This window comes from Protobothrops mucrosquamatus, unplaced genomic scaffold (genome assembly GCF_001527695.2).
Source record: "Protobothrops mucrosquamatus isolate PMUCROS unplaced genomic scaffold, P.Mucros_1.0 scaffold1263, whole genome shotgun sequence".
NCBI lineage: Eukaryota > Metazoa > Chordata > Lepidosauria > Squamata > Viperidae > Protobothrops > Protobothrops mucrosquamatus.
In genome coordinates this window covers 29440-57363 of record NW_015387469.1, presented here as the reverse complement: position 1 = coordinate 57363, position 27924 = coordinate 29440, and the positions used below count along the sequence as shown (strand labels likewise).

Here is a 27924-nt window from a genome sequence, read left to right as displayed (position 1 = left end):
GTCCTTATCTTAGCAGAATTTTTTTTTAATTTTAATTTTTTTTTATCTTAGAAGACATTTTCCTTTTTTTGTATTTATCTTGGAAGAGAATCTCTGTAGTTCAGGGTGGGACTGTAGAGTCCTTGATGCTGCCTGAGTTTGACTGCCTGCAGATGTCCTGCTTGCCTCTTCTGCAGGGAGGGCAAACAGGCTTACCGTTGCCATGACAGCCTCTTGTTGAGAGGAGGGGAGGGGTGGGACATCTGGAGAAGAGCAGCTTCAGGGGTCAACTGTAGATAGGAGAGGAGCCAACTCCCTCTGAGATCTGGCTGCTCACGGACCTAATCTGGGCTCCTGCAGGTCCCCCAGTCTCAAAACTGTGCAATTTGAAGCCGCTTAGCCCACCCAGTGTTCATTGGAGGAACCAGCGAGTATCACCAACTGGGAGCCATTAAGACTCTCTGCTTAAAGGCAGTGACACCGCTTGGCCTTCAACAGGATCACAAAAAAGATGTTGAGAGTTTGGAAAAAAATTCAGAGAAGAGCAACTAAGATGATCCAAGGCCTGGAGACTAAAACATACGAAGAACGGCTGCGGGACTTGGGTGTGGCTAGTCTAAAGAAAAGAAAAAACAGGGGAGACAGGATAGCAGTATTCCAGTATTTGAGGGGCTGCCACAAAGAAGAGGGGGGTCACATTATTCTCCAAAGCACCAGAGCGAAGGATGAGAAACAACAGTTGGAAACTGATCAAAGAGAGAAGCAACCTGGAATTAAGGAGAAACTTTCTAACAGTGAGGACAAGCAACCAGTGGAACAGCTTGCCACCAGAAATCGTGGGCGCCCAATCACTGGAGATTTTAAAGAAGAGAGTAGACAACCACCTGTCTGAGATGGTATAGGTTCTCCTGCTTGAGCAGGGGGCTGGACTAGAAGACCTCTAGGGTCCCTTCCAGCTCTATTCTATTCTTAATGAATGTTATCACTGAGGGTTTTTCCTTCTGCCACTAAACTCTTTCAAATGAGAAAAGGCAGCCTTACATGTGTCAGTTATGATGAGGTTTGGCTTTGGGGCATGGTCTGAGGGTGATGACATGATGGCCCTATGTGTATATGTGCACGCACACACACACACACACAAGCTGTGCAATGCAGTATTGCAAGCTAACTCACTGCCCACTGCCAGGAGTTCACTCACTGACCGGCTCAAGGTTGACGCAACCTTCCATCCTTCCGAGGTCAGTAAAATGAGGAACCAAATTGTTGACTGTGTAAACTGCTTAGAGAGGGCTGTAAAGCAGTGTGAAGCGGTATATGTCTAATTGCTACGTGCTAGTGCTATTGTTATACCAACAACATCTTTTACCCACCTTTAAAAACCCCACCTTGTTTTTTGAACTGTGGCAGTTGGATTAACAGAAACTATAAACAGTTAAGCCAAAAAATGCTTAAGGGATCCATTGTCAGAATCCAGTTATTGGGTGGGGTGTGTTTCTTTATTCTATCTTCCTGCGAGTTCTGCCATGTTCCTGGGGGAAGGGGGGGGGGGAAGTGATGGGTGCTAAAGTGTATCTTCTCCACTTTGCTATAGCTGCCATAATGTATCCTCTCCGCTTTCCTCTATCTGCCTGCTCTTTGATCTATTTCCCTTGCTGCCAGCCTGGGGTGAGAATGGAATGTGTCTCCGGCCATCTGTCTTATCTCTAAGACCTGCGTCTTATCAACCCCATTCCCACAGTGGGTTCACATTGACCTGTTTGAACTGACCGGATGGACTATTGGAGTGGGGTTTGCCAGATGCTTCTTTAAACCATTAATTCATGCGGGAACCCCTCAGATCCTGCTTTCTATGCCTGCTGTCAACTTCTCCTAATAAAAGTTCCTTTTGGAATGCTGTTCCGGGAGTTCTGCTTTCTTGGGAAGAGCGATTGAGGCAGATCCTTACATCCATTTAGTTACTCCTTTTTAAGAAAACTGTTATCATTTAGAATAAGCTTTGGCCTCCTGCCTGTGCACAAGGTGACCCCAAAACATCAGCAGCTGGGCTGGCCTTCCCCGAGTTGCTGCCCTGGCTGAAATGTTAGCAACAGGGCTGGGATTTCACAGCGGGCCTCGTATCCCTTCAGGAAGACTTTTCACTTTTTTCAAGCTAAGATTAGACTGGAGTCTTCTTATCTCAGAGCAAATCATATTATTTATTATTTTGCAACATTTCAAAGGGCACTGCAATTTAAAAGAGGCAGTATAGAAAAGACGCAGTATATTCAGTCATCTGCAATGCAAAGGGATCAAAGAAAGGCCACTGTACAAAAAACAAAACAAAACATACAGATTGTGTCCATATTGTTTACACGTTATATACAGAGAAAGTTCAAATACTCATAGAATTCGGAAGAAAGTAAAAGCTGATCTATTTGTGAAATTTTTCTTGCTTCTGAACGTCCTTCTAGACATTAGTTGCTTACCTATGACATAAACACAGTACTTTTTTTTAAGATATGAAACTTTCATTTATTAATTCAAATGACTTTGTTTGCATTTACAACATTCATTGCATAAACTTGGACATATAAAGTTTTCCACCTCTGGTTAATAACAGACATTTAGGGTACAAGTTATTGGTTGGATACATGTTCAAACAAATATTTGGGTACAACATCTTGTCCATGGTACATAACTTTTTTTCTTTTTGTATTTTATAGCTACTAAAGACACAGTTCCATTAGCTACTTTGGGTCTCAGAACAGTTTGTCTAAAGGGGACATAAAGCACAGAAAAAGAGAGAGAGAGAGATGAGTTGCTAGCTGCAATGGTTAAACGATCTTTACACATAACCCTCTTTTCATTTAAAAAAAAAAATCAAACTCTGCTAGCATGAATCAACTGTATGCTGTCAAACAACCCAGACATTCACTGACGCTCTCTGTGATGTAGGGAAGAGTCCATGCAACACACCAAGAAAACAAAGGCGAAAGAAAGAGAAGGGGAACAAGAAAACCAGGTAACCCCTAATGAATGTCCAACAGTCATCGCCTTTCATTGTACTTTGTAACTACAGCTCTGCTATTGGAACATAAATGGGGGGGGGACATCCACCCTGGCCCCACCCTGAAAAAGTGGCTGGAAAGTATTTTTCAAGTGCAGTTCCAGCTGCAAATGAGTAGCATTTTTTCCCCATGTTGTCGATAATAGTAGTTTGACGTTTGAGAGGTAAGTTCTGGTCTTGCCGTTTTCACTCAGGTACAATCCTCTCTGTGTAGAGTTTGGCAGCTGCTCCATTCGAAACTTCCCTTTCGATATTTTAAAATACGTGTCCCTGACACCTTCGGCTCTCTGGTGGCTGTGTGTGTGTGTGTGTGAAGCCTTCAGTCCCATCTCTGCGCCACAAAAAGGACTACAACTCGTCAGACCGGATGACGTGGAAAAGGGTGACGTTGTACAGGATCTGGTGGCCGTTGTTCCAGGCGTAGAGAGCTCTGTCCTTGGGGTTGTAGTCCAGCATAGAAATGTGCGAGTACTTGTTTAGGAATGGGATGTCTATGTACTCGTAAGTGGAGCTGTTGGTCTGGTAAGCGTAGGTCACCTTGGTCCCTCCCGAGTAGCCGTTGGTGACATACAAAGTGCCGCAGATGATGAAGCCCTCGCCAGCACTGCGCTTGGGGTAGCTGGTGTTCCAGGTCTGGAGGCTCTGCAAGGTGTTGGGGTCCAGCTTGCTGATGACAATGTTCCCTGCGTTTTGGTTGGTGGCGTAGACGGCCCACAGCCCGTTCTCATCCACCATGAGGTCAATGTCCGAATGGCCACCCCAGGCGTAATGGTAGACGTTATTGTAGCCTGCGTAATCCAGACTGCGGGTTTTCAGGATGGTCTCCGTTTTCAAGTCAAATCTGATGATGATGTGGCTTTGGTATTTGTTGAAATAAATCGAGCCGTTGTAGACCACTTGGCCAGTGCCAGACCAGGGGTGTGGAAGGCGGTGAGAGGTGAAGTTATCCGTGTTCATAAAGTCAGACATGGATTTGTATTCGCGGACAAATCGGTTGTTGTGATAGCTGTCCATGTACCAGACCTGGGGAAGAGCAGCAGAACACAGAGAAGCAAAGAGCATTAAAACATGGACCCAGCTAAGGCTTCTGCTGTCAGAAGTCAGTAGCCTAGCTTTCTCTAATCGGGTGCCCTCCAACTGTGGGACTACAATTCCCATCTGCTTCAGTCACCCTGTCCAACAGCATTGCATTCAACACACACACAGATTGTGGCGATGAATAAATACAGGTATCCCATATAGGGTTTTGAAAGACCATCTGAGACATGTCCCATTATATGGCAGCTTTGACAATGTCAACAAGCTCCATTTCTTTCAAAGTTACCCATACATTTCTGTGATGCACACAGGTAAAGCTTTCCTGGTCCTTCAGACAGACACCCATGGACACCACCCTTCTTCCCTCTTTGTGGACATCCATCGTGGGATGGACCTCTGGTGCTCTGCAAAATCCTTTGCTCTCTCTGTGGCTCTGCAAAACGGGCTCTGGCTCCACAAAGCACCCACCGTCCTCCCGAATGAGCAGAGCTGTGCAGGTTTCCCAGGAAAGGGAGCCTTCCTCTCCACGAGGTGATTCTGTTACGCATCAGCCCTCATGGAGACAATTAAATCTCCATCAGTGAGATGAGAGGGCTTGGCTAAAGAACTTAACAGAGACCTGCCGGGTCCTGCTGGCTTCACTTGGTCCTCTGTCTTTTGTCTGCTCCCTTCCTCTCCCACCCCTTGAGATGTGCCAGGAAAAGATAAACCAGAACTAGCTGGAGACAGGCAGAAAAATAAGGTCCCACCCTGGAGACAAGCGTTGTGGCTGCCAAGCCCATTGCCTGGACTGTGCCTCCAGCGAGGGACGAGACAAGGCAGGCCCCTCTGCCCCCTCGGAAGGCTGTCCGCTGGCCTGTCCTGCAAGCCAAGGTGGGCCATCGTGAATGACCAAGAGAGCTGAGGATTCTCAGTGGGGTTTGCATAACGCATCTCCTCTTCTTGGGACAATGTTCTGGTCAAAGCCCGACTGCCCTGTTCCCAGCATCAGAGGAGGGATAAGGAAGTGGTCCTACCTTGCTTTCACCCTCGGGAGCCAAGGGGTCCGTCATCCAGGAGCCGAAGCGTGAGCCAGAGGTCTTTACGGTGATGGGGTCGCTTATTGCAGTCAACTTCCCACATGCTGCAAGATAGTTGAACACAACAATAGTAAACAAGTCCTGCAATTCCCTCCCCACCCTAGCCTACCTTTCACCAGGGTCCGCATAATTCTGTGTCAAAATGTGCAATTTTTTTTTTTTGGTCCTGGGAAAGAGCTTGTTTTTTTTCTAAATTGTATTTACGATGCTTTCACATTTCTTTGGATGGTAGTTTTGAGTTCAGAGCTTTATTCACCAGCCAGAGAAAGTGGCTGAGATACCAGAAGAAGTGGGTGTTTTTTTGGGAGGCAGGGGAGATTGCAGGGTGTGTTGCAGGGTGTGTTGGCGAGGAGCTCTCGGTGTGCGCACAGAGGGCCCATTTAAAGAGAAAATAGTTGCATCCTCATGTAGGGAAGAAACAAAGCAGAACAGCTGCTGCTCACCATGGAACAGAGCCAAATCTATACAGAATAACAGAGCTGAAAGGGACCTTGGAGGTCTTCTAGTCCAACCCCCTGCTCAAGCAGGAGACCCTATACAATTTGAGACAAGTGGCCGTCCAGTCTCATCGCTCTGTCCAGTGATGGAGCGCCCACAACTTCTGGAGTGAAGCTGTTCCACTGGTTGATTGCTCTCACCCTTAGAAAGTTTCTCCTTAATTCCTGGTTGCTTCTCTCCTTGAATAGTTTCCATCCATTGCTTCTTCTCTTGCCTTCTGGTGCTTTGGAAAATAAGTTGACCCCCCTCTTCCTTATGGCGGCCCCTCAAATATTGGAACCAATGTTGAAACGTACAAGTAGTCCAAGATTTACAACAATTCATTTGGTTCTCTGCCCATCTGTGGTTTTCTCGGCTGCCATTGTTTTCTGGTCAGAAAAAGGCCCTGGGGAGAGTCCTTCGGGCTGCCTTCCCTGTCACTTGGGAAGCGAGGAGGCTGCAGGTGGCTGGAGAGGAGCGAGACCTGCCTTTGGTGCCTCCTTCAAAACAGGTGCAAGCCCTCCACACTCCATGAAAGAGATCCTTGCCAAAAGTGTATTCTTCACAAAAGATTATCATCACCAAATGCTAGAGATGGAAGAGTCATCTAGTCTGAGAGAAGACCGCCCAGCATCTCTCGTGAAAGTGAACTCACCATTTCTTGAGAGCGAGTTCTTCATTTCACACACAGGGAGAACTCATATAACTCAATGGAAGCTACCAGCGCTCAAGGAAATCACTCCTGCATGTCCCCTGAATAATGGGAGAGTGTTCCGTCTCAGCAGCCATGCACGAAGAGTGATGCTTTGGTACGCCTGTTTTGGGAGGTCCAGGAACATCACCCCATCCACAATAAGGAGCAGAAAGCTGAATTTATTAGTGTATTTGGTTTTAGACATTAGGATTTTGATAGCTGAATTCAGCTTTGCAGCAACTAAGGCTATCTAGGAAGCACTGCATCATATTTCTGAAGACTCAGAAATATATAATGCCCAATACACAATGATATAGGCATCCATCAGGCATCTAATTACAATTCGCTAAAAGCGACCGCATCAAGAAGTGACCAATAGTTTTATGATCTCTGCTTTCTCCATCCTCCTATCTTATGTATTTTAGGAACTTCTCCTTCAGTAAGTAGTAATTATATGTTCCTTGGATCTCAAATGAGTAGACAAAGATCTACCAGGGCTGTGGGATGTTTCTGTTTATCACCAAACTTGAGAAAAAATTGGCTCCACCAATTATGGATTGCTGTTAGAACAACAGTCCAAGGAACAATGTTTTCAGTGGCGATAAGTAGGTGAACGTTGGCACATAATATAATAAGTTGCCAATTCATGGAGCAAAAGAGAAGGATTCTAAAAAGCCTGTGGACTGCTTTAGGGAGTCTTGTACATGTCTTTCTTTTAGCCTGTGAGATGTAAAATTCATTGAGCGAGGTCTCCTCTTTGAGCAAGGAGCTGGACTAGAAGATCTCCGGGTCCCTTCCAACTCTGATATGCTATGATTCTATGACTCATTTCTGGGATATCCAGTCTTGAAAAGGGAGTGAAATGGCAGCCCTCTGGAGCCAATCCAGGGGTTGGGGTAAGAGATATATTCCCTTCTCTGGTGTTAGCAAGATCAATAAAATTTGTGGAATCCTGGTCTGATTTTTAACCTTATCTTTAACAAGCAAGCTATGTACTACTAAAACTCTTGTGTCTGTAACCTTTAAATAGATTTTTAAAAAAAGGGGGGGGACTTTTTGAACCAAGGTTATCTCAAACAGGCTAACTTACAGAAAGTATCCAAAATCTGAGACCCATGACTTACGTGGAATAGAAATTTGGCAAATGTTATAAAACTCTATGAGCTGCAAATGATTATTTTATCGTAAAGCGTTTTACGACATAACACAGGATGTCATAAAATGCTTCCTGTGGTCAGCTCTGGCTGTTTGTCTGTGCTATTAAGTTCAACCTGGGTGCTTTCAAGGCAGATGCATCTCTGAATTTTAGAAGAACTTTTCAAGTACACTAGAAGCTCTGTCACTGTTGAAGGCAACGAGAAATCTGGTAAGGAAATCTCTCTGAAACAATGGCCCAAGGAGTCAGGGGCCGGCTAGTGGACCACAGATATAAACTGCCTTTCATAAAGGCTCCCCATCTTCAAGAGAATACGAGACAGGGAAGAGACCACCTGCCATCTCCTACCTACTTACCTGGCATAAACCTTCGCAATGCTTAAGGCTTAGTTCTGACTGAGCTTTGCTGGCATTCTACCACTATAGCTGCTGCTTCCTGTTTTAGCCCACAGCCTCACTGATATCCGGCCATCCCTGACCATCCCATGTAGGAGGTCCACAGGAGATCATTTAGCTCACTTGATTTCCAGCAAGAAAGCCTTTGTTCCTGCCCTGATCTGCTTAATGGAACATTTCCTCGACAGAGATATGGCTAGTCCTGCCACAGACCCTGCCCCACAACTCGGACACGTTCCCGACTTTCCAAACAGATCCCTGGTTATTGGATCAGGGGCTTTCCGAGTGATGGACTCTCAAGTCACCAGGTGATCCTGGCTCTGGGGAAGTGGGATCGTGGAACAGCAAAGGCCCTGAGGGAGACGGGCAGTTTGGAAATATGAACTATAAATAAATACAGTAAGTCGATAAATAAATAGGTCTCCCACTCAGGGTGGCTTCAGCAGAAAGAGAACCCTGATGGACTTCAGAGGGCCCTCTTGAGGTTGGCAGTTCGGCCCCTGGTTTTAATGATTGGTGTTTATACTTGTAGCCATCATATTAAACTTATCTCTGCATTTTTCCCCCGTCAGCTGTTTGAAATCTCATTTTTCTTTTTATTTGTTTAGTTGTTAGCTGAAGATTTACTGCTGATGGTGTTTTAGAACAGCAGGATATAAAACCAGTGCTAGTGACAGTATTTAGACTCTTGAGACTTAGTGGATTTGGAATCTTGGCTTGTGAGAGCTGGACCCTTCCAAGCCAGTTAAACTAGGACAGATGTGAGCTTGTACAGAGCCCAAGATCTCCTCGGGTGTTTCAAGGAATGTTCAGGAAAGGTTTTCCTAGCCCGCTTTTGGTCAGCAGTTTCTCATCCCCCCCTCCCTTCCCCATGCACATTCCAGATTGAAGAGTCCTGCCACAATGGTCATTCTGGAAAGCCCCGGGGGTTGGCATGGGGTGGCAGAATGGCCCTGAATCCTCCATCCATCCATCCATCCATTCAATCCATCCATCCATCCATCCTCTCTGAGGTGGGCAGGCCTTCTGGCGTATCAGGCCTGCCCTGCCCAAGTGTCTCCCCTGACCTCTCCCATACCGGGACTCAAGCCGAGAGCCACAAGGGCACCTTCCTCTGGCCCTGGGGGGGCACTTGCAGTGGGACTCTCTGCCCGGGGCTGAACTCTGCTGTGGCAGGGAAACAACTGAGTTCGCGGGGGGGTGGGGGGAGGAAGGAGAGGGGGCGGTTCCTGCATCTCTGGCCAGCCTGGGTGTCCGGTGGGAGCAGAACAGCCCAGAGGGTGAGGACGCCCTGCCTCTCAGGGGCCGATGCGTCTCCTACCTAATTTCTGCATGCATGCCCGCAGCCTCTCTTCAAGATTTGACACTCTGCTCTGAAGCTCTTCGTAGTCAAAGGCGCCAATTTCCTCTTGGAGTTCGTTTAGAACCGACGTCAGGTTCTGCACCTCCTCCTTAAACTGCAAAACCAATTTGGCATCGGCTTTGTACTCCTCCAAGACTGGGATCAAGGGCCTAAGCTCTTCCATTTTCGCTTTTATCGCCTGCAAGGTTAAAATAAGCTTGGTTTCAGTGCTCTGTGTGCAAATTCCCCCCCTCCCTCGCCCTTCTCTCTCTCTCCCTGCACTGGGCCGCCGCTGCTCCGCTCGGGGTGCGCCACAAGGACCGCCACGATTAGTATTAATAATGCTTGTGTGGAGCGTGGAAACTCAAATGGGAGAAATATAAATATATATAAATATATATATGCATATATTAAACAGTCTGCAAAACACCATCTTATTTGGGAAAAAAGGCCTTTATTTTTATTTTTTTTCTGTTTTTAGAATGCAACATCTTAAGGTTACATGCTTCGGTCACATACACAAATTCTTTTTTTTTTCTTTTCCATAAAAGAATGATGATGATCAGGATGAGGATGAGGAGGATGAGAATAATAATAATAATAGTAATAATAATAAGCAACGCATTGACAAGGAAGTTCCAAAACTAGTGATGATGAAATGTATTTCTACAAATTCCATGCAAAAGACAGGCTTTCAGCTGTGTGGTTCTGGTAAGGGTGGAAATTGGAAAGAAAAATAAACAAGGATCAAAGAACTCAAAAAAAAGAAAGAAAAGGAAATAAAGACCAACTCAAAGGGTGGCGGGGAAATCTCTCTGCCCTCTCTCTCTGTGTGTGTTTTTCATGGTTACATGTGGGGGGGATGAACAGCTTCTTCAGCCAGTGCGACATTGTAAAAATTTCTTTTAAGTTAGCCCTGCAAGCAAGAAGACGAAACACTCAAGTCCCAGAGGCTTACTCGGAAGTCAACACAGTCCGCATCCCAGCCGTGGCCCTGCTGACGCCCTCCCCAGGGACCTCCTCTCCATGGATGGTGCACCACTAAGCACCACCTCACGGGTGGGGGGGATCGTAGGAGCTTCTGGCCAGCTCCCCCCATTCTCCCAGTGCCTCCCTCGACATCTGCCACCTTGCCCTTCGCCCAAGCCCTCCCCAGCCCCCCATTGCCAGGAGGCCCTCTGCCCTTGCTGACCGCATGGTGGCCCTGCAATGGAAAGGAGGGGAAGCCCCCCGTCCCCAAGCAAGCTGGCACAGCTCCAGACCCCTGGGGGGCACATTCCGTGCTCAAGGCTGCCAGGGGAAGCTCCCCGGCTCTCTGCTTTGGGCCAGGCGCCATGGGAGCTCACGTTTTTTGTAGGCAGGGAGCCCTACTGGAAGGTTTGCCTGCAGGGCTTGGTCTCATTTTTCTAAAGAGGAAGACATCCCCCCTCCCCCTTGAGTAACTATTATGGTCCCCCCTGCGAGACACAAAGGATTCTGGGAGAGGGGGCAATAGGAGGGCGGGTCTGTGGTAGCCAAGAATGAAAGGGAGCCCTGTTTTAACGAGCAAGTCACTAAAAGGCAGAAGCTTCAGCAGACCTCTGAGCAGCTCTCGCTTGGGGAGAGAAAGCCTTTAATGGGGTTGGGCCTTATGAGCTTGGCATGCAAACGTCAAGGGACGTGTTCTGGGAAAACCTTTTGCTATTCCTTGGATTCTTTGCTTCATTTGCAGTCTCTCTCTCTCCCCTTCCCTTCCCTTCCTTCTCCAGCCCATTGAAGGCCTCCGAAAGGAAGATGGCATCCCACCCCAGCGGCTTCCTCAGAAGCCAAGCCACGGCCATTGCCAAGGACTTCTCTGCTGTGGAGAACTCTTTTCCCTGGAGAGTCATAGGGCACGGAGCTGGAAAGGACCTCTTATCCATGATGAAGCTATCATCAACCTGGTTTCTCTGCTGTGAAACAATTTGTGAAGGATCCTGGAAAGCATTCTCCCCCACGTCTACTTAACTTTGTTTGCAGTGCCCGCCAATAAATAAAGGGTGTCCTGCCTTTCCCATAGGGCCACTCACTCGGCTGAGAATGTGCAGGACAAAAGGGTCCCTTTGGACCCACGGAAGCCCTCACCCCCCTTTAGGGGATTTTTCTCTAGAGCCTTCCCACCAACCCATCTCTGCACTGGGGTCAAGGACAGGTTGGGGTTGAAGCCTGAAAACAGTTCCAGACAGGGTGGGCTCCTCTCCACTGGACGGACTGAAAGGCACCAGAGCCTGGCCAGCCCCCTCTCCAGGATGCCTGAACCTGGGGCTCTGAGTTCATTGCATTTCATGGGGGGGGGCTCCGAGTGCCACCGGAAGACCATTTTGATGAGAGGCTCAGACTGTCCCAGCACCAGGCAGGAAAACCCATTTAAAAAAACACCAGGGGCAATACATCCACACAGCACATTCATTCGTAGTGGCAATGGCTCAGAAAAGCCCTTGGTCAGTGGAAGTGGCCAGTTGGAGGCTCACAGCCATCTGTGGGGGGATCTTCCCATTGGGCTTCCTACACTGAGCTGGGGCTGGGTTAGACGTCTCAAAGAGGCCCTTCCAGCTTGAGGATTCCATGTACAATATTAAACTCCCAGTTAGATTTCAAAACTGACAAGGACGCCTTTCATTCATTGCATCAGTTTTACTCAGCACAAAATCTTAGGGACCTTAGCAAGTTCCAGAGATAGTTGTGTGCTTTTGTGGGTAGGGAGGATAAAGATCTATTAAATGGGAACCAGCCCAGTGGAGAGATGAAAGCTTTTGAGGGGAGAAAAAAAAATTGGAGATAAAAAATAAGGTTATTGGGTAAATGACTATGGAGATTCTCAATCATCACAGTTGTCTCCAAGATGCTTTTTCCAAAAGGCAACTGGAGCTTCTTGGGTTTTTTTTCCTTTTCTCTTCTTGGATGAGAAGTGAAATTTTTTCAAACCAAGGAAGTCCAATTGCCTTTTGGAAAAAGCACCTTTCAGACTGAGTTTCTGGGTCTTTTTTTTCCTGTGGTATCAACTGCTTCACCCCCTCCTGCTCCTGTGGTTTTAATAGCAGCCAAAGGAGTGGAGATTTTAGTAGGAAAAGTAGATTTAAAATGCTGATAAAAAGAAAAAGTTGCAGCCCAACAATCTGACACTCGGATTTTAAAAGTCTTTAAGTTCATCCCAAGTTTAGGGCTTCCAGGATGCCTGAAGCAAAGGAAATGGAGGCTTCCTGGAAACTCTTGAGTGACTGCAGTGGAAATCGAAGCGGCACAAAGTCCATTCTGCCTCTGTGCTGAGCTTCAGCCACCATGGTTGTGAGCAAGGGCAGTCCTGCAACGGGAGGGGAGCCCAACCTTTGGGGAAACGGTGCCTAAGAGACCCCTCGGCCTTCTCCCCTCTGGAACAAATTCTGCCAAGAAAGCACTTCTTTCCCTCCCGAGCCCAAGTGGTCTACTTACCTTAAACTGTCTGGCCAGGTGTTGCTTGTGACTCTCTTCCACTTGCTTGAACTTGGATTCCAGGCCTCTCATTTGATTTTCCATCTTCTCAACGTACTGAAGATCCCGTTGAGTTCGCCTGTCCAAGACTTCTATTGACTGGGACATGTTCTGCACCTGTGGGGCAATCGGGTGCCAGGGAGGGGGGAAACCCAGAGAGAAGACGTCATTAAAGCAAGAAAGACATAAAGGGGAGATCGACAAAATCTCTTTGCCATGATCAAGAGAAGGAAGACCAGAAATAACAGATACAAGTTACAGCTACCGAGATTTCATTTACACTTAAGGAAGACTTTACTGAAAATAACAATTGTCCAGTAGTGGAACTGCCTACCTAGAGCGGATTCTCCAACTCTGGAAGTTTTTATGAAATTGGACAGTCACCTCTTGGTAATACCTTAATTGATTTTCCTGAACGGATTCTACAGTTCTATGGTAAGAGAACATGTACAATGCAGCGGGGACAAAAAGGCTCGAATCTTCCATGACAAGACAGTGAAAAATAGCAACCAGGTTTGTGGTTCAGTAAACTCAAAGGCTGCAGTTCTCTCCTCCTTGGACAGAACTTGTAAGCCACGTGATACTTGCTAACTCCCGAGTAGAAATACAGTAAAGTCTTCCCTTGGACAGAAGGACAAATGTTGATTAAATGACAAATGAGATTCTGTGCATGACATTGCTGGGTAAAGTCTCTCACTGCTTGAAATCGAAGTGGCATCTGTTACAACAGGTCAGCCACTTGAGCTGAAATTGAGGGTTTACTCTATGCAGGTGTAGATGTACTACTGTCAATGCAGCCAAAGAAAGCAAGGCGGTCAGATGGAGGTAAGGTTCTTGTGGTAACAGTTATTTTATTTTATTATTATAATATTTGTGTGTGTTTGTATAATCAAATAATGCTACGATTTATAGGTGGGATGCTGGAATTTATCCATTCATTATTGATTTGATTTATAAGCTATCTAATCCAGAAGTATCTTAGGGCGGCATTTTATAAAATGTCAAAACATATTACGTAAACTACACTGAAAATAAACCAGTAATGAACAAGAAAAGAACAAGACTCCACTCCAGGGGAATGGAAGTAGAACTGAACAAGACTCTGCTTTCAGCTTCTACATCGTCCTGGAGAAAGGTCTGCTGGAAAAGCCAGAGTTAAAAGCTTTCTAGAAAGACAACAGAGCAGGAATTTGCTACTCGAAAGAGTAGCAACACATCTCTCAGATCACATAAGGTGGTGGCACAGTTTGATTGATGGCCCTGAAATGTGCCAACACTTAGAGAGCTTAGAGAATCTAGGATCAACTGGGTAAGACTAAACCGTCTCTCAGGTTGCTGACTATTGTTGGCATGTGTATGTTTTGCTGCCAACATGCCAGTTCACACCCCCCCCACACCCCACCCCTCTATCAGCTGCTTCATTTGCAGCAATTGGCAAGAAGAAAAGCAGGCGGCTGTTGGGCAGGCTCTTCCCTCGATTGCTGCAGGATACTGATCAAAGGAGGAGGTGTGCTGGTGTGTGAGCCACGTGTGGAAGAGTCAGCAAAGACAAAAAGCCCTGGAAGGGAGGTGCCCATCCAAGGGGGTAACTGTCCTGAGGGTCCCCTTCCTGCTTGCCCAATTTCCGGCCAGCCACAAAGCAGCAGCAGCAGCTATGAAAGGATGGCTGGGATGTGCTCAGAAAAGTAAAGGGGTCCGTTTGCATCTATCCAGGATTTCCCCAGCCAGGGAGCCAGGAGAGGGTTCCTTAAAGCAAAACAGGCACCCAGGAGCAGTTTTGGCCTTCCTGACTTGGATGACCAAGTTTGCAAATGGCCCTACGTTAACAGGGATAGGATCCACTTTAGAGGACAGTAGAGATGGGAGGAAGGAAGGAAGGAAGGAAGGAAGGAAGGAAGGAAGGAAGGAAGGAAGGAAGGAAGGAAGGAAGGAAGGAAGGAAGGAAGGAAGGAAGGAAGGTTCAAAATGGTCTTGACAAGCTGGAACAGGCAGACACCAACAAGAAGAATTTCCCCTAGCACAAGCTTAGCGTGGGAAGGAGCCACACTAAGCAGCAGCCTTGAATCACTAGCAAAACATGCCAGCCTCGCTCTGTATGAAACTCCTGGGGGAGGGAGGTCACCCTTTGGAGTGCAGTATCTTCTTTACGCTGATGATACCCAGCTTTATATCCCCCCCCAAGTTGCACAGGAGAAGCGCTCCCTGTCTTAAGCCGTGTATGGAGACCAGCTGGCTTGGAGGGGGCTGAACAGACTTTGGCTCCATCTTCATAGGACTGGGTGGCTGCTTGGAGCCCCAGATTGGGGAGGTGACCATCTTTGATCTTGGATGGATCAAGACTGGTGGTGCCACTTGTTTTAGACAGCCACTCATGACCTGGTCCCTTCACCTTTGCACTACTGCAATGTGCTCTACATGGGACTGCCCTTGAAGACCATCCAGAAGCTACAGCTGGTTCAAATCCATCTGTTTAATGCTTTTAACTATTTTTATGTTTTCTCTTTGAAACTCAAATACTTTGGCCACTTAATGAGAAGGAAGGACTCACTGGAGAAGAGCCTAATGCTGTGAAAGATGGAGGGCAATAGAAGAAGGGGACGACAGAGAATGAGGTGGCTGGATGGAGTCACTGAAGCAGGAGGCGTGAGCTTCAAGGGACTCCAGAAGATGGTAGAGGACAGGAAGGCCTGGAGGAACCTTGTCCATGGGGTCGCCATGGGCTTGACACGACTTCGCAATTAACAACAACAATGTTTTCTCTAATTATGAATGTTGCAACTGGCTTTGGGTAGCCAATACATTTAAATAGATAAATAAAAAATGATAATGGGATGTTAAAAAAAAAAAAGCAAATGCAATCCTCAGCTGAAGCACATTTATCAAAATCGAGAAAGATCTATATTCGGTATTGGTCAGATCACACCTAGAATATTGAGTCCAGTTCTACATTTTAGGAAAGACACTGGCAAATTGGAGCATGTCCAGTGAAAAGCAATGATGAGGAGGGGGCTGGAACAAAAAGCTTAAGAGGAACGATGGGATGTGTTGGGTACATTCGGTCTGGAGAGAAGAAGACTGCTGTGAGACAAGTGTCCAGGGATGGTCATGTAGAAGATGCGGCAGGATTGTTCAGAAGCATATTGGAATGGTTTGGGCTGGATACAAGGAGAGGATATAGGCTATGACTCGAAACTGGAGCTGTGTCATTACGCAAACTACCAAGTTCATTCAAGGAGGTAATTAGTGTGAGGATGTGTGTGGAGATGCGAATCCTGGAGCCAGGAGAATCAGCCGGGGACAGCAGCAGAAAGGTCATCTGCCTGAACTTCTTCCCAGTGGCAAGATGGATAATATCTTTCTTTCAACTATACTAATTATTGATAAATTTGCATCCAGGCCGCGCATCAGAACATGCAAATCTCTGCAGATCCGTGCCCATGGCTGCCCTTTGTGATGTATTACAAACTTCAGAAGGAGCACTAAAACATGGCCAAGCTCTGCCCTCTTTTCCCTGTTGCTAAATGTACAGCAGCAAACAATCCCCGAAGGCAAACCTTGATTTGCAGAACATTTTCCAAGGCAGAGTTTGACTCAAGCACAATTTGCCATGCAGGTAGTCCTCACTTAATGACCGGCAACACCATCATTAAGCAAAGCAGTTGTTAAGCAAGCATCATGGGACTGCCCTGCTTAGCAACAGTAGTTCTGATTGTGGCTGTTAAGCGAATCACCACAATCATTAAATGAGACATCATGGAACCATGATAGCAAGAGCACCTAGTCTTATATGCCGCTGCACCCGGTGCTTTACAGCCCCTCTCTAAGCTGTTTACAGAGTCAGCCTCTGGCCCCCAACAATCTGGGTCCTCATTTTACCGACCGTGGAAGGACGGAAGGCTGAGTCAACCGGGAGCTGGTGGCTTGTTTGGCCAGCTTCCCTGTTCGCCTGTTGGAAGCTGGATGGGAAGGTTGCAAATGGATGGTTGTCAATGCACAACAGTTGCCAAGTGCCCAGTTTGTGATCACGTGACTACAGGGGCACTGCAAGAATTGTAAAGAGCGAGGACTGGTCCCAACTCACTTTCAATGGTCACTGAACAAGGACTACCTGTATTGGAATTTGGCACCTATTACTTCTTTCAACCATCTTCATTTTTTAAAAAAACGTCCTCTTCTTTGATGAGAATCCTTTTATGGATGTCTCAGAATGACAGGGCATTGAAATTTGAGACACAAAACTGCTGCGTAAGCAACCCTGTTTGTGGGTCTGGCTTGTTTTCTTCAAAGGTTCCACAGTCCCAAGACTGCGCGCAGAATCTTGGCATGGGCTGAAAATTAAGCCTGCATGAATGCTTGGTTGCTCGAAGTGATGGCTCAGCACATAAGGCAAAACTCTGGGCTTCCTTAATGCAGGGAGGTTTGGCCTGCCCACTGCAAGGGGCGAACATCCTCCTGCCCAAGAAATGGTGGCTGACGCCTTTAAAAACGACAAGCCCCTTCCTTCCTTTCCTTCCTTCTTCCTTTCCTTCCTTCCTCCTTCCTTTCCTCCCTCCCTCTCTCCTTCCTTTCCTTTCTTCCTTTCCTTCCTCTCCTTCCACCCTCTCTCCTTCCTTGCCTCCCTCCCTCTTTCCTTTCCCTCCTCTCCTTCCTTTCCTTCCTTCTTCCTTTCCTTCCTTCCTTTTCCATCCTTCCTTCCTTTTCCTTCCTTCCTTCCTTTCCTTCCTCCCTCTCTCCTTCCTTTCCTTTCTTTTCCATCTTTCCTTCCTCCCTCTCTTCCTTTCCTTCCTTCCCTCCTCCCTCCCTCCTTCCTTTCTTTCCTTCTTCCCTCCCTCCCTTCCTCTCCCGCCCTGGAAAGCATTTGTGCATTATAAAGGCCGTGAAATGCCTTCTAATCCTGCACTGGCAATCTGAGGCCATTTCCACACAAATGATTGATAAGTCTCTCCAGCCCCCCTGTAGCCAGAGGAAGCCTGCCTTCATTCGTGATCTACGGCTCTGGCGCAGAAAGACAGCCTCACTCACTAGTGCGGAAACAGCCAGAGCGAATGAATATTCAGGTGGTCCTCGCTTAAGGACCCTAATTGGACAGGAATTTCTGTCAGTAAGCGATGGGATATTAGTGGTAACATCACATGACCACGCCACGGAGCCATGGCAGTTTCAGTACAGGCAGTCCTCGACTTATCACAATTGACTCCAAACTTATTAGGTGAATCTGCTTGCTTGTCAGAAGATGGCTAGACAGTCCCCTGTCTGAGATGGTCTAGGGCAGGGATAGGCAACCTTGGCTCTTTTATGACTCGTGGACTTCAACTCCCAGAGTTCCTAAGCCAGCATGGCTCAGCTCGGAAACCTCTCCCTTTCCCCTCAGCGTGGCTGGCTCAGGAATTCTGGGAGTTGAAGTCCAACAGTCATAAAAGAGCCAAGGTTGACTACCCCTGGTCTAGTCCAATCCCCTGTTCAAGCAGGAGGCCCTATGCCATTCCAGGCAGATGGCTGTCCAGTCTCTTCTCGAAAACCTCCAGTGATGGAACACCCACAACTTCTGGAGGCAGGTTGTTCCACTGATTAATTGCATTCACGGTCAGGAAGTTTCTCCTTAGTTCTAGGGTGGATAAATTTCCATCCCTTGCTTCTTGTCCTGCCTTCAGGTCCTTTGGAGAATAGGTTAACCCCCTCTTCTCCATGAGTGCCCCTCAAATATTGGGAGACTATCATGTCAGCTCTCGCCCTTCTCTTTGTTATACCCTACGACTGTTCATCATATGTTTTAGCCTCTGGACTCTAATAATCTTTGTTGCTCTTCTCTGCTCTCTTTCTAGGGTCTTAACATCTTATTTTTGTATTGTGGTGACCAAAAGTGAACATGGTATCTCAAGCAGTATAGAGCAATTCTAATACTTCACATGATCTTTATACTATTCCTCTGGAGGCGGATAGGCAGTCTAGGCACCAATTACTCTATACCTGGGCATTTGGTTTTTCTTGCCTAAATGTAAAATCTTTCTTCGGTCACCACTGAATTGTATTTCGTTGGATACTGTCCAAATCTATCAAGATCCATCTATATCTTGAGTCTATCTTCAGAAGTATTGGCTATTCCCCCCAGCTTGGTGCTGTCTACAAATTTGACGAGTTCCCCTTCTATCCCCTGATCTAAACCGTTTATCAAGATGTTGAGAAGTACTGGTCCTAAAGCAGAATCTGGAGGTACCCCATGCTTCCCTCCATGCAGAGGTAGTTCCATTGAGGACTACCCATTGAGTGCAGTTGGTCAGCCAGTTAAGAATCCTTCTGGTGGTGATGTTGTCTATCCCACATTTTTCTATCTTACCAAGAAGCAGGCTGTGGTCTACTCTGTCAAATGCCTTACAGAAGTCTAAGTATACTATGTCCACAGCATTTCACTGGTCCATTAATTTAGCCACCGTGTCAAAGAATGCAATAAGGAAGAGCTGCCCTGATTATATCAGTCCCTGGAACTTCAGTAACTTTCTGAACAAAGAACAAGGCAATTCATAACTCTGATGTATCAGTGCAGATCCTTCTTGCACTCTGTTCAGGAAGGTTTAGAAAGGCTGAGAAAGGCCTGGTTTAGCCACAGCTACAGAACACATCAATAAAACAGAGCTGTGATATGCATTCCACTTACAGAATATTGGCAACAGAAGAAAAACGCTATCATGTCCAGCACAAGGAATGGCACCCCTTTAAACCAGCATTTCTCAACTTTGCCCCCTTGAAGATGTGTGGAATGCTTGCCAGGATCTCTGAGAGTCAAGATCTCCCCATCTTCAAGTGGCCAAGATTGAGTAGAACCGCTTTGAACAGTCCACGGTCCAGCAACCAACATCTGAAGCTTTGCTACTGGAAAACATCTAAGGTGTTAAATTGCTTTACGCATTATGATTGGGGGTAGGGAGAAGTCTATCACCATATTCATCAAAACCTGGCAGATCATATCCCAAATGCCAAGGATAATGATATGTTCAGTTGCCAGAATCTAATTAATTTGGGGAATGGAGGTGGAGAGATGATATTTCATAAAACTCTGTGCAATGGAAGCAATTAAACACTGAATTCCTTGATCTCGAATATTATCCTTCTGATCTCTGTGGACTGGAGGCTATTAAAAACAGATCACATGGATATAAAAAACATACTCAGGAATCCACAAATCATCCTTTTCCGTTACGGTTTGGTGATATCAAACCCAACCTTTTCAAGTCAGTTGAGAAAACAAAGAGCACAGCCTTGCATTTTAATGTTGCTGCTCACGTGTCTTTTTTTGGAAGCTGGTGCTTTGAACAAGTTCAAGCATTAAATTAATGAAGAGCAAAGTGGTTTGGGCCAATTGAAGGTTTAATACTTTCCTCTCTTAGAAGATTTATTTAGGACAATAGACTGGCTTTGATCTTTTCAGTTTTAATTAGCCAATATAGATTCAAGTCTCTTGAACATCAAATGCATTTTCTGTGGTTCTCATCACGATAACGAGGGACACAGATTAATTGAAACCAACCAATATACATACCCCTTTTGTGGCCCTTCATGTATAAAGAAGAAAGGTAAATCTTTACCTTTACTATTCCCTGACTATTCAGGAATTTTAAAGTTAGCACACTTCATCACTGGGTTCCCAATTGCAAATTTGGAAACAACAATAGCTGTCCGTATGTGACACACAATTGCATGGGTAGCTGGCAGCTCCAAGCCCAAACAAGAGGCATTGATTTTTCTCTAAAAGAGTCAAATTCCAAATGTGGAAGGAAAAAAACTCAAAATATTATTTTCCTAAAATGTTGTAACTAAAATTTAAGTGGCGAAAGGAGATATAACACAGTGGCCTTTGAATAACACTCTGTTATAAAGAAGAGGATGCCCATAAAATGTACACTCTTCAGCCCCCCCCCCGACTCCCCACAAGCGGTCTGTCTCAAATTCTGCAGCCTAGCAAATAAGTCCACTAAATTTAGTAGCAATGAAAAATTTGATTTAAACGTTTGACACCTTAAATTTACTCTACCGGTAAATCAACTGAAGTCATCATTGATCAACAGAATCCTGAAATACATTAAAATTTCTAGCACTTTATTCCACGCCCTCAACTCTGGGCATGAGTTCAAATGCTGTTATGACAGTTTAAACGCCCCCCCCGCCCCCCATCTCTAGAGGAACCTCACCTGATCCATATTCATTTTGCAACTCAGCTTGGCAATTGCAGTTTGCATTTCTATAAGTTGAAGGCGCAGCTATACCTGCCCTCCAGAGCCACCAGACCCATTTATTTACCTTTTCCAACAGCTGCCGTAGCTGCTTTGTCCTGGCATCCCGCGAGCACATCGTCTGCTGAGGCGCCACCACTGTGCATATGCATCGTCCTTCACTGTCCTGAGCAGAACTGTACACCTGCCAGCTTTCCTCAGGGTTGGTAGGCAACACCTGGTTTGACACACGAGAGAGGGCCCATAAGGCTGGTCTCAGGGGGCAAAGAACGAAAACGCTTAGCAAATGGAGAGGGGCAAGGAAGGCAGAGATAGAAGGAGACGGCGTTCTGAAACAAACTGCTAGGAAGTTTTAACAAAGCACTTCATGCGCTCAATAATCAGTAATACTCTCATTTACATACATCTCGGGAAAACCCACCCTGCAAGGCAGGCCAAGGTAGCATGCTGTAAATAGGGCACCTGAGTGAATCTGCACGAAAATCACAAGGCTGTCCCAATTTACAATTCAGATTCTCAGCTCCACTGCACCACTTGTTTTGGGCTGAGCTCCCCCACTCCACAGGCTTTGCTCTGGCTCAGTGCAGGGGAAGGGAAGGCGCAGCTGGGACCCCCGATCAGCTCCCTCGGAGCAGAAGAGCCCGTCCCTTCGTGGGGAGCCTCGTCTGGTCCCGGGACAGCCCGTCTTGCTTCCTTTCCCGCACCATCAAGCCTTGCAAGTCACCTCACAAAGAGCCGTATGGGCAACCAAGCGCTGTGGTGGCCACCAGAACTGCCAGTTGGAAGTGCCGTTTACCCACTGCTTGGGGTTCTCTTCTCGGCTTCTCCTGGCATGTCTGACTTCACAGCCCCAGGTCTCCATACGTGACAAAGACACGGGAGGACATCCTAGTGGCAACTCTGAAAGCAAAAGGGCTCCTCTGAGGCTGGGGGCCTCTGTGCTCCCCTTGGAAGGCTTAACCCACTTTATATTCTCCCTCCTGCCTGTGTGGAAGATATGCTGGAGAGGGAAGCAGGGGTATTTCTCACCCGGTCCCCTAAAATCCCCAAGGGGCTCCAGGATATAAACTGTCAGAATCCAATTATATTTCATCTCTAGTTATCGACTATGGAAAACCCCATTTCTGTCCTCTCTGGATTCTGTCATAGGATGAAGGGAAGGGGGGTGAACACTTCCTTCTGTACAACTTCAAAGGGACTGAATGTGGATACCACCAAAAGGACTAATCATAACAATGGGGCCATCAGCTTTCATCTAATCCCCTCTAAAGTCTCCCTTCCACCGGCAGTGAGGAAAAAGGGGGTGGAAATGTAACGCCTGGGGTTGTCACTGGAAGAATGGTGGGCTGGGGCTGTTGGGGACCCCTTAAAACCTTGAACCGTAAGGCTTTGGCCCCAAGTCCTGTCTAGAACGCCTGCAGCCATTTTCTCTTAATACAGATGCCTGTTGGAAGAAATATTCCAAGAGTTCTCTCTTCTTAAGGTGCAAAGTGGGGTGGGTCCTGACATAAACTCTCTCTTTGCAAGGAGCAAAGCCCATTGCAGCCGCCGTGTGAATTCACCCTTGCTTGTCTGAGACCAAGTTGATTTCCCACCACTGCAGCAAGAAAGATGGCTCAGCCCTGCTGCTCCCCACAAACAGACCTTGCTGGCCAGCAGAACCCGACAAGGGCAAAGCTGAAGCAGCTCCTGGCTAACCCGTGGAGAGAAGTCAATAGGAGATTCTGCTCAGCCGTGGAGGCAGGAGGCAGGTCTGCCCACCTCCTGTCCTTTCAAGACCCCCTTCAGAGAATCAGGCCATGCCGACCCCTCTCTCTAACATGGCCATCATAAAACAGCTTGGAGGGTGCTCCGGTTTTCCAAGCACTTTGTGTTCTGAAGAAGGGCGGCAGGGTCTATTTTTGCTAGCCACATAAATAATTAACTGCGTTAAAAGCATCTTTATAGCCAGCCTGTTCCCAGGAAGGGGAGGAAGAGAAGCACAAAAGAAAACATTTCCTTTGGCTGACATGCCGAGAGGTCTCAGGGGTGAGGTTTCCAACCGCAGCCCTTGGGGAGACGTCTACCTGGGTCAGGCAGTGTCTTCCGAAGCCCCCAGAGCACACAGGTAGTGAGGGGCTCCCACCATTTCCAGGGGTCTTCCTCAGACAAAATGTTATCAAAAGGAGGACCAGTTCCAGGAGAAGCCATCTTGGTGATGTCCAAGAATCCATGCGGCTTCCGTTTCTTCCATTAGAGGATTTAAAAAATCCAAGAAAGAAAGAAAGAAAGAAAGAAAGAAAGAAAGAAAGAAAGAAAGAAAGAAAGAAAGGAAGGAAGGAAGGAAGGAAGGAAGGAAGGAAGGAAGGAAGGAAGGAAGGAAGGAAGGAAGGAAGGAAGGAAGGAAGGAAGGAAGGAAGGAAAGGACATGGTCCCAACTGGGTCCAATCCATGTGTCAATCCCGGCTGGGTCAGAAACCCAGTGCTGCAAGAGGAATGGGCTGACGGAGCGCCTGCTGACAATCCCACAGCTCTTTCTTGCTCAGCAAGAAATTGAGACCTCCCCCCTTCTGCTGATAATGTCCTGCTCGGTGGCAGAGCTAAGATGGCAATAAATCAACCCAATTGGCGTATCTGCTTAATTGGCTCTCTGGCTCCCACACCAGAAGGCAGTAAATTTTGCCTTCTGCCCTGACCTTATTCAGCCACTCCGACCGGATCGGGAGGAAAGCCATCTGACCTGGCCAGGGGGCCTATTTGCTTGCCACTTCCTTTCGGCCACCTGCCTCACCAGGCCGCTGGTGAGGATAAAGCCGGCTAACTCCGCGATGTGGTTTAACCTATTCTGAACTCGCTAAGTTTCCAAACACAAAGCAGTATCTGAGCTGAGCATGGACCGTGCTGGGCCCCATCCAAGGCCTCGGTCTGGCCCAAAGGCTGCAAATGCTGTGGCTGCTGTTTTGATATGCTCCAGCTCAGATAACGCCCTGCGCCTTCTGCTGCTGGGCAGACTGGAACAGACCGAGCCAGGTGGGCCAGGATGGGGGATGGGGAAGTGGTGGCAGAGCCCCTCCATCTCTTCTCTGGAGGGGACCCTTGTCCAGAAGGATCTAAGCAGAACTGACAAAAGGAGGGAGGGGCAAGTGGAGAGAAGCAACGGGGTGGTTGGGGGGGGGGACTGGCTGGCACCAGCAAGTTTAAGTCTTCAGGATGAGACCAATGAATCTTGAAGATTGTCAGAGGGACATAGTCATCTCCGAGAAATCATGGAGGGTCAGAATAGTGCCAGAGAATGGAGGAGGGTCAATTTTGGTCTCATCTTCAAAACAGGGGAAAAGAGGACCTGGGCAATCACTAACCAGCCAGCATTGCAACCAACATCAGGCAAAATTTTGGAAAAGATTATTAAATCTTCCCCCAAGCGCTTGGAAAAGAACGCGCTGCTTGGTAAAGAGGCAACATGGATCCCTTAGGAATAAAACATTCCAAGCTCCACCTGATCTCCTTTTTTGAAAGGCTGACCTCCGCTGACCGGACGGAAGATGCCTTGTCTTCAGCAATGCAAGTGGCGAAGTGGGCCGGAGGGTCCAAGGAGAGGGCAAAATGTGGGCCAGGGGGCTGGGGTCATCAGATGGGCAGAGCCGGCTGGACAATTGTGCCCAGCGAGTGTCAAAGGCGCCCAGGGAGAGAGGAAGGGCGGAGGGGGAACGGAGGGCCCTTCGGTACATTTATATTTATACATGACTTGGGAAAATGCTCAGGAAACATGATAGTCAAGTTCAGCAATGACGCAAACACTGGAGGGATACAGCTACCTGAGAAGATCAATATTCAGAAGAATCTTGATAAGTTGGAATGTTGGGCAAAAAAAACAACCAACCCCCCCCTTGGTGAAGCATTTCACTAAGGGCAGCCGGTGAGGAAGAGCAAAGGCCGGTGGTAGGAGGAGGATTCAAGATGGGGGGAGGGGGCCTCTCTCAGCTGGAGGGGCACCACCTCTCAGGAACACGGCGGGTGGACTGGATAATGTCCTCCCATGCTATGGTTCTATGAAACTCCCAAATTGATGCAGTCGTGAGATACACGGGGAGAGATTTTTAGGGACAGACGCTACTGTCAGAGCACATGATAGGAGCATGCTTTTTCTTTCAAACACTCAGCCAATTATGAAAAACACCCACACAGTGTTTATGTGGGGGCCGCAGACCTCCATCTGTGCCTCCAAATGTCCAATGCACAAGCAGCAGCTTCCCACAGTTTCTCTCCCCCCCCCAATCTAATTGCTGGGAGGGGGCCGCTCAGTAGCAGCTGGGGCAAACCTGGGGCTCACAGGTTTGGGCAAAATGAGGAACAAGGTGAACCGTCCCCTTTGCAGAGAGGGGGCTCTTTACTCCGCAGCAATTATTGAGTACCTCAGAACTTTCCCCCCTTGAGCTCTTACGTAAAACAACCATTTCCTGCTATCCACACTGCAGGAGAGGAGTGGGGCACGCAGATCTCCCTCTTCTTCATTTGGGAAGGAGCCACTCAGGCCATCTCACGGTTCCGCTGAATAAAGGGCTGAATGGCTTCCCTTCCCATAGCCGTTTGCTTTGCAAGGCCTTTGGGGCAGGGAAAGCCACCTGCCAGCTCTTGGCATGCTGCTGGGCACCCACCTTGCCAACTCTACCTCTGCCCCTGCTGCCCACGGGGGTCCCCTTGGAACAGTGTCACACACAGAGGAACCGGCAGGCTTTCCAAGGGGGACCATTCACACCACAGATAGACACCCAATAGACACCCACATTCAAGGGAAGGGAAGGGAAGGGAAGGGAAGGGAAGAGAAGAGAAGAGAAGAGAAGAGAAGAGAAGAGAAGAGAAGGAGAAGGAGAAGGAGAAGGAGAAGGAGAAGGAGAGGAGAGGAGAGGAGAGGAGAGAAGAGAAGAGAAGAGAAGAGAAGGAGAGGAGAGAAGAGAAGAGAAGAGAAGGAGAAGGAGAGAAGACAAGAGAAGGAGAAGGAGAAGGAGAGAAGAGACAACCGCCCAACCTCTTTTAAGTCCCACCAATTCCCTGATAGCCAGTGTGGTGTGGTGGTGAAGGCCCCAGGCTAGAGATCAGGAGACGGTGAGTTCCTTGTCCCACCTTAGGCACAAGGCCAGCTTGGTGACCCTGGGCCAGTCACTGTCTCAGCCCTAGGAAGCAGGCAATGGTAAACCACTTCCAGAAAACCTTTCCAAGAAAATGGCAGGGACTAGTCCTGTCAGTTGCCAGGAGTCTCACACACACAAGTGGGGGGTGGGGAGCTTCCGCCATCAAAGAGTGCAGAGCTACAGCCATGTCTCTGCTCGGGATTCAGAAAGGAAGCAATCGGTCAGCGCTTTCTTTCATGTCCCTTGACCTCTGCAGGACCTCAAGAGTCTAAGATCCAAATAGTCCAGAAAGCCAGGGCCTTCCGTTGATGAGCGTGGCTCCAAGGCATAGATAGGACTGGTCAGGGGTCATTGGTGAAGGCAAGAAGAAGGGGAGGGGGGATTCAGCCACAGGCAACAACCCCACCCCTCCTGATCTGCTGGCCGGGCTCCCCTCAGCTCCAGGGACACAGCCCAGCCCAGCCCAGGAGGCCAAAGTCTTCCGAACAGACCACCCAAACCAACTTCTGCAGATGCCCTCAGTGCTCCGTGGGGTCCTCCTTTGGCACCCCCTCATTCTTTATGTCCGCCCAAAGCCTCTCTCTTTCCCACTTGCCTAGAGACACCAAAACAGCTTATCTGATCAAACTGACTTTGGTCTCTTCCTTGGGAAGGTGTGTGTGTGTGCGTGGGGGGGGGGAGGCAAAGTAAAGCCTTGAATGTAAAATGTTAAAAAAAAAATATTTTCTAAATCAGCCAGTAGATATTTGTAAGGAGGGAAGCCCACCTGAATCTCAACCACATAATTTGTAGCTGAAGAGGGAAAAGACTTCTCCACCCAAACCGGCCCCTTTTCCTCTGAAATCCTCTAAAGAGCCCTTGGAGGAATTAGAGGAGCAAGACCCACTTAAGCAGTGATGGAAACCACGGACATTTCCCTGGGTGGAGAGGGCTGGACAGAAACCTGGAAGAAAAGAAGGGGTGCTGTGTCCCCCCTGGGACCCTCTAGATTTGTCTGACATCTTCTGTGAAAAATCCCTTCGGTTTTTGTGCGGTGCCCCCCCCCCATTTTTTTGTTTAATGCACGGTAAAGTCTTTGATGGGGGGGCTTTCAAAACTGGCCTCAGGATGGGCAGATACACACACACACACACACACATCCCGGAGACCGATTTGTCCCCCCCACCGCCCATCTCCACCTCACCCCCCATCCTCGTCTCTGCCCCCCCCTTAGGTTCCCCTGGGCTTCCTTTCCCGCCCGCGGGCCTCTCCTTGGAGGCCGAAGCGGCCACGGGGGCGTCTCCTCCTCCTGCCCCCCGTCCTTTCTGGGGGCGGAAGGGGGGCGCCCCAGACTTTTCTTCACCAGCTCCTGCGGAGCTTTCCTCACGACCCGATTCCCCGCTTGGAGGGAGCTCACCGCTCAATCGGGAGGGGGCCCGGCAGAATGGGCGGCCGGGGCTCGGGGACGCGACCCGTCGGGCCGCCCGGCTGCACTCAAACTTGGCGGGCGGGTGGGAGGCGGCCCGGCCCCGCTTTCCTCCCCGCCCGAATCGCCCCCCCCCGGAGGCGCCGCGTGCCCATCCCCGGCGTCCCCCCGCCGCCCCCCGCGCCGACCTCGCCCGTCCTCCCCGCGCGGGGGGCTGCGGCTGCGCCGGGCGGCCCCTGACGGATGGATGGCTGCGGAGGGCCGGCCGCGACGCCCCCTTCCCGGAGCGGCGCGTGACTCACGCCGGTGCTGCGGTCCAAGGTGCCCCCCGAGGCGGCGCTCAGCTTGGTGGTGTTGAGCCCCACGAGCGAGGGCAGCGTCTGCGACATCCAGTTGGTGATCATGGCCATCGTGCTCAGCACCACGCCGATCTTCAGCAGCGGCACCGACATGGTCCCGGCAGGGCGCGCCCGCCCCTTCCTCGCACCCGCCGC

The 27924-nt window shown here is 48.4% G+C and overlaps 1 protein-coding gene across 4 annotated transcripts; it reads right to left on the bottom strand.

Annotated features, from left to right (window-relative positions):
- Positions 1–2178: 2178 nt before the first annotated feature.
- Positions 2179–27882, bottom strand: OLFM1 (olfactomedin 1). Of its 4 annotated transcripts, XM_029285084.1 has the most exons (7): positions 27733–27882; positions 20985–21134; positions 13277–13279; positions 12654–12809; positions 9186–9405; positions 5080–5186; positions 2179–4048 (listed from the first exon to the last, which is right to left on the bottom strand). In XM_029285084.1, the coding sequence occupies exons 1-7, from the start codon at positions 27880–27882 to the stop codon at positions 3374–3376; spliced, it is 1461 nt and encodes a 486-aa protein (XP_029140917.1). In that variant the 3' UTR covers positions 2179–3373. The 4 variants fall into 4 exon arrangements, with proteins under 4 accessions (XP_029140917.1, XP_015676630.1, XP_029140918.1 ...); XM_015821144.1 differs by lacking the exon at positions 13277–13279; XM_029285085.1 differs by lacking the exon at positions 13277–13279 and having other exon boundaries at positions 20985–21142; positions 27765–27882.
- Between the last annotated feature and the right edge of the window lie 42 nt (positions 27883–27924).

Coding starts and splice junctions, on each gene's coding strand:
- OLFM1 (XM_029285084.1), bottom strand. CDS start 27,882: ATGTCGGTGCCGCTGCTGAAGATCGGCGTGGTGCTGAGCACGATGGCC. Junction 21,135..27,732: donor CCTTGGACCGCAGCACCGGC/GTGAGTCACGCG, acceptor GTGTCAAACCAG/GTGTTGCCTACCAACCCTGA. Junction 4,049..5,079: donor CTCCCGAGGGTGAAAGCAAG/GTAGGACCACTT, acceptor GCTCTTCCCCAG/GTCTGGTACATGGACAGCTA.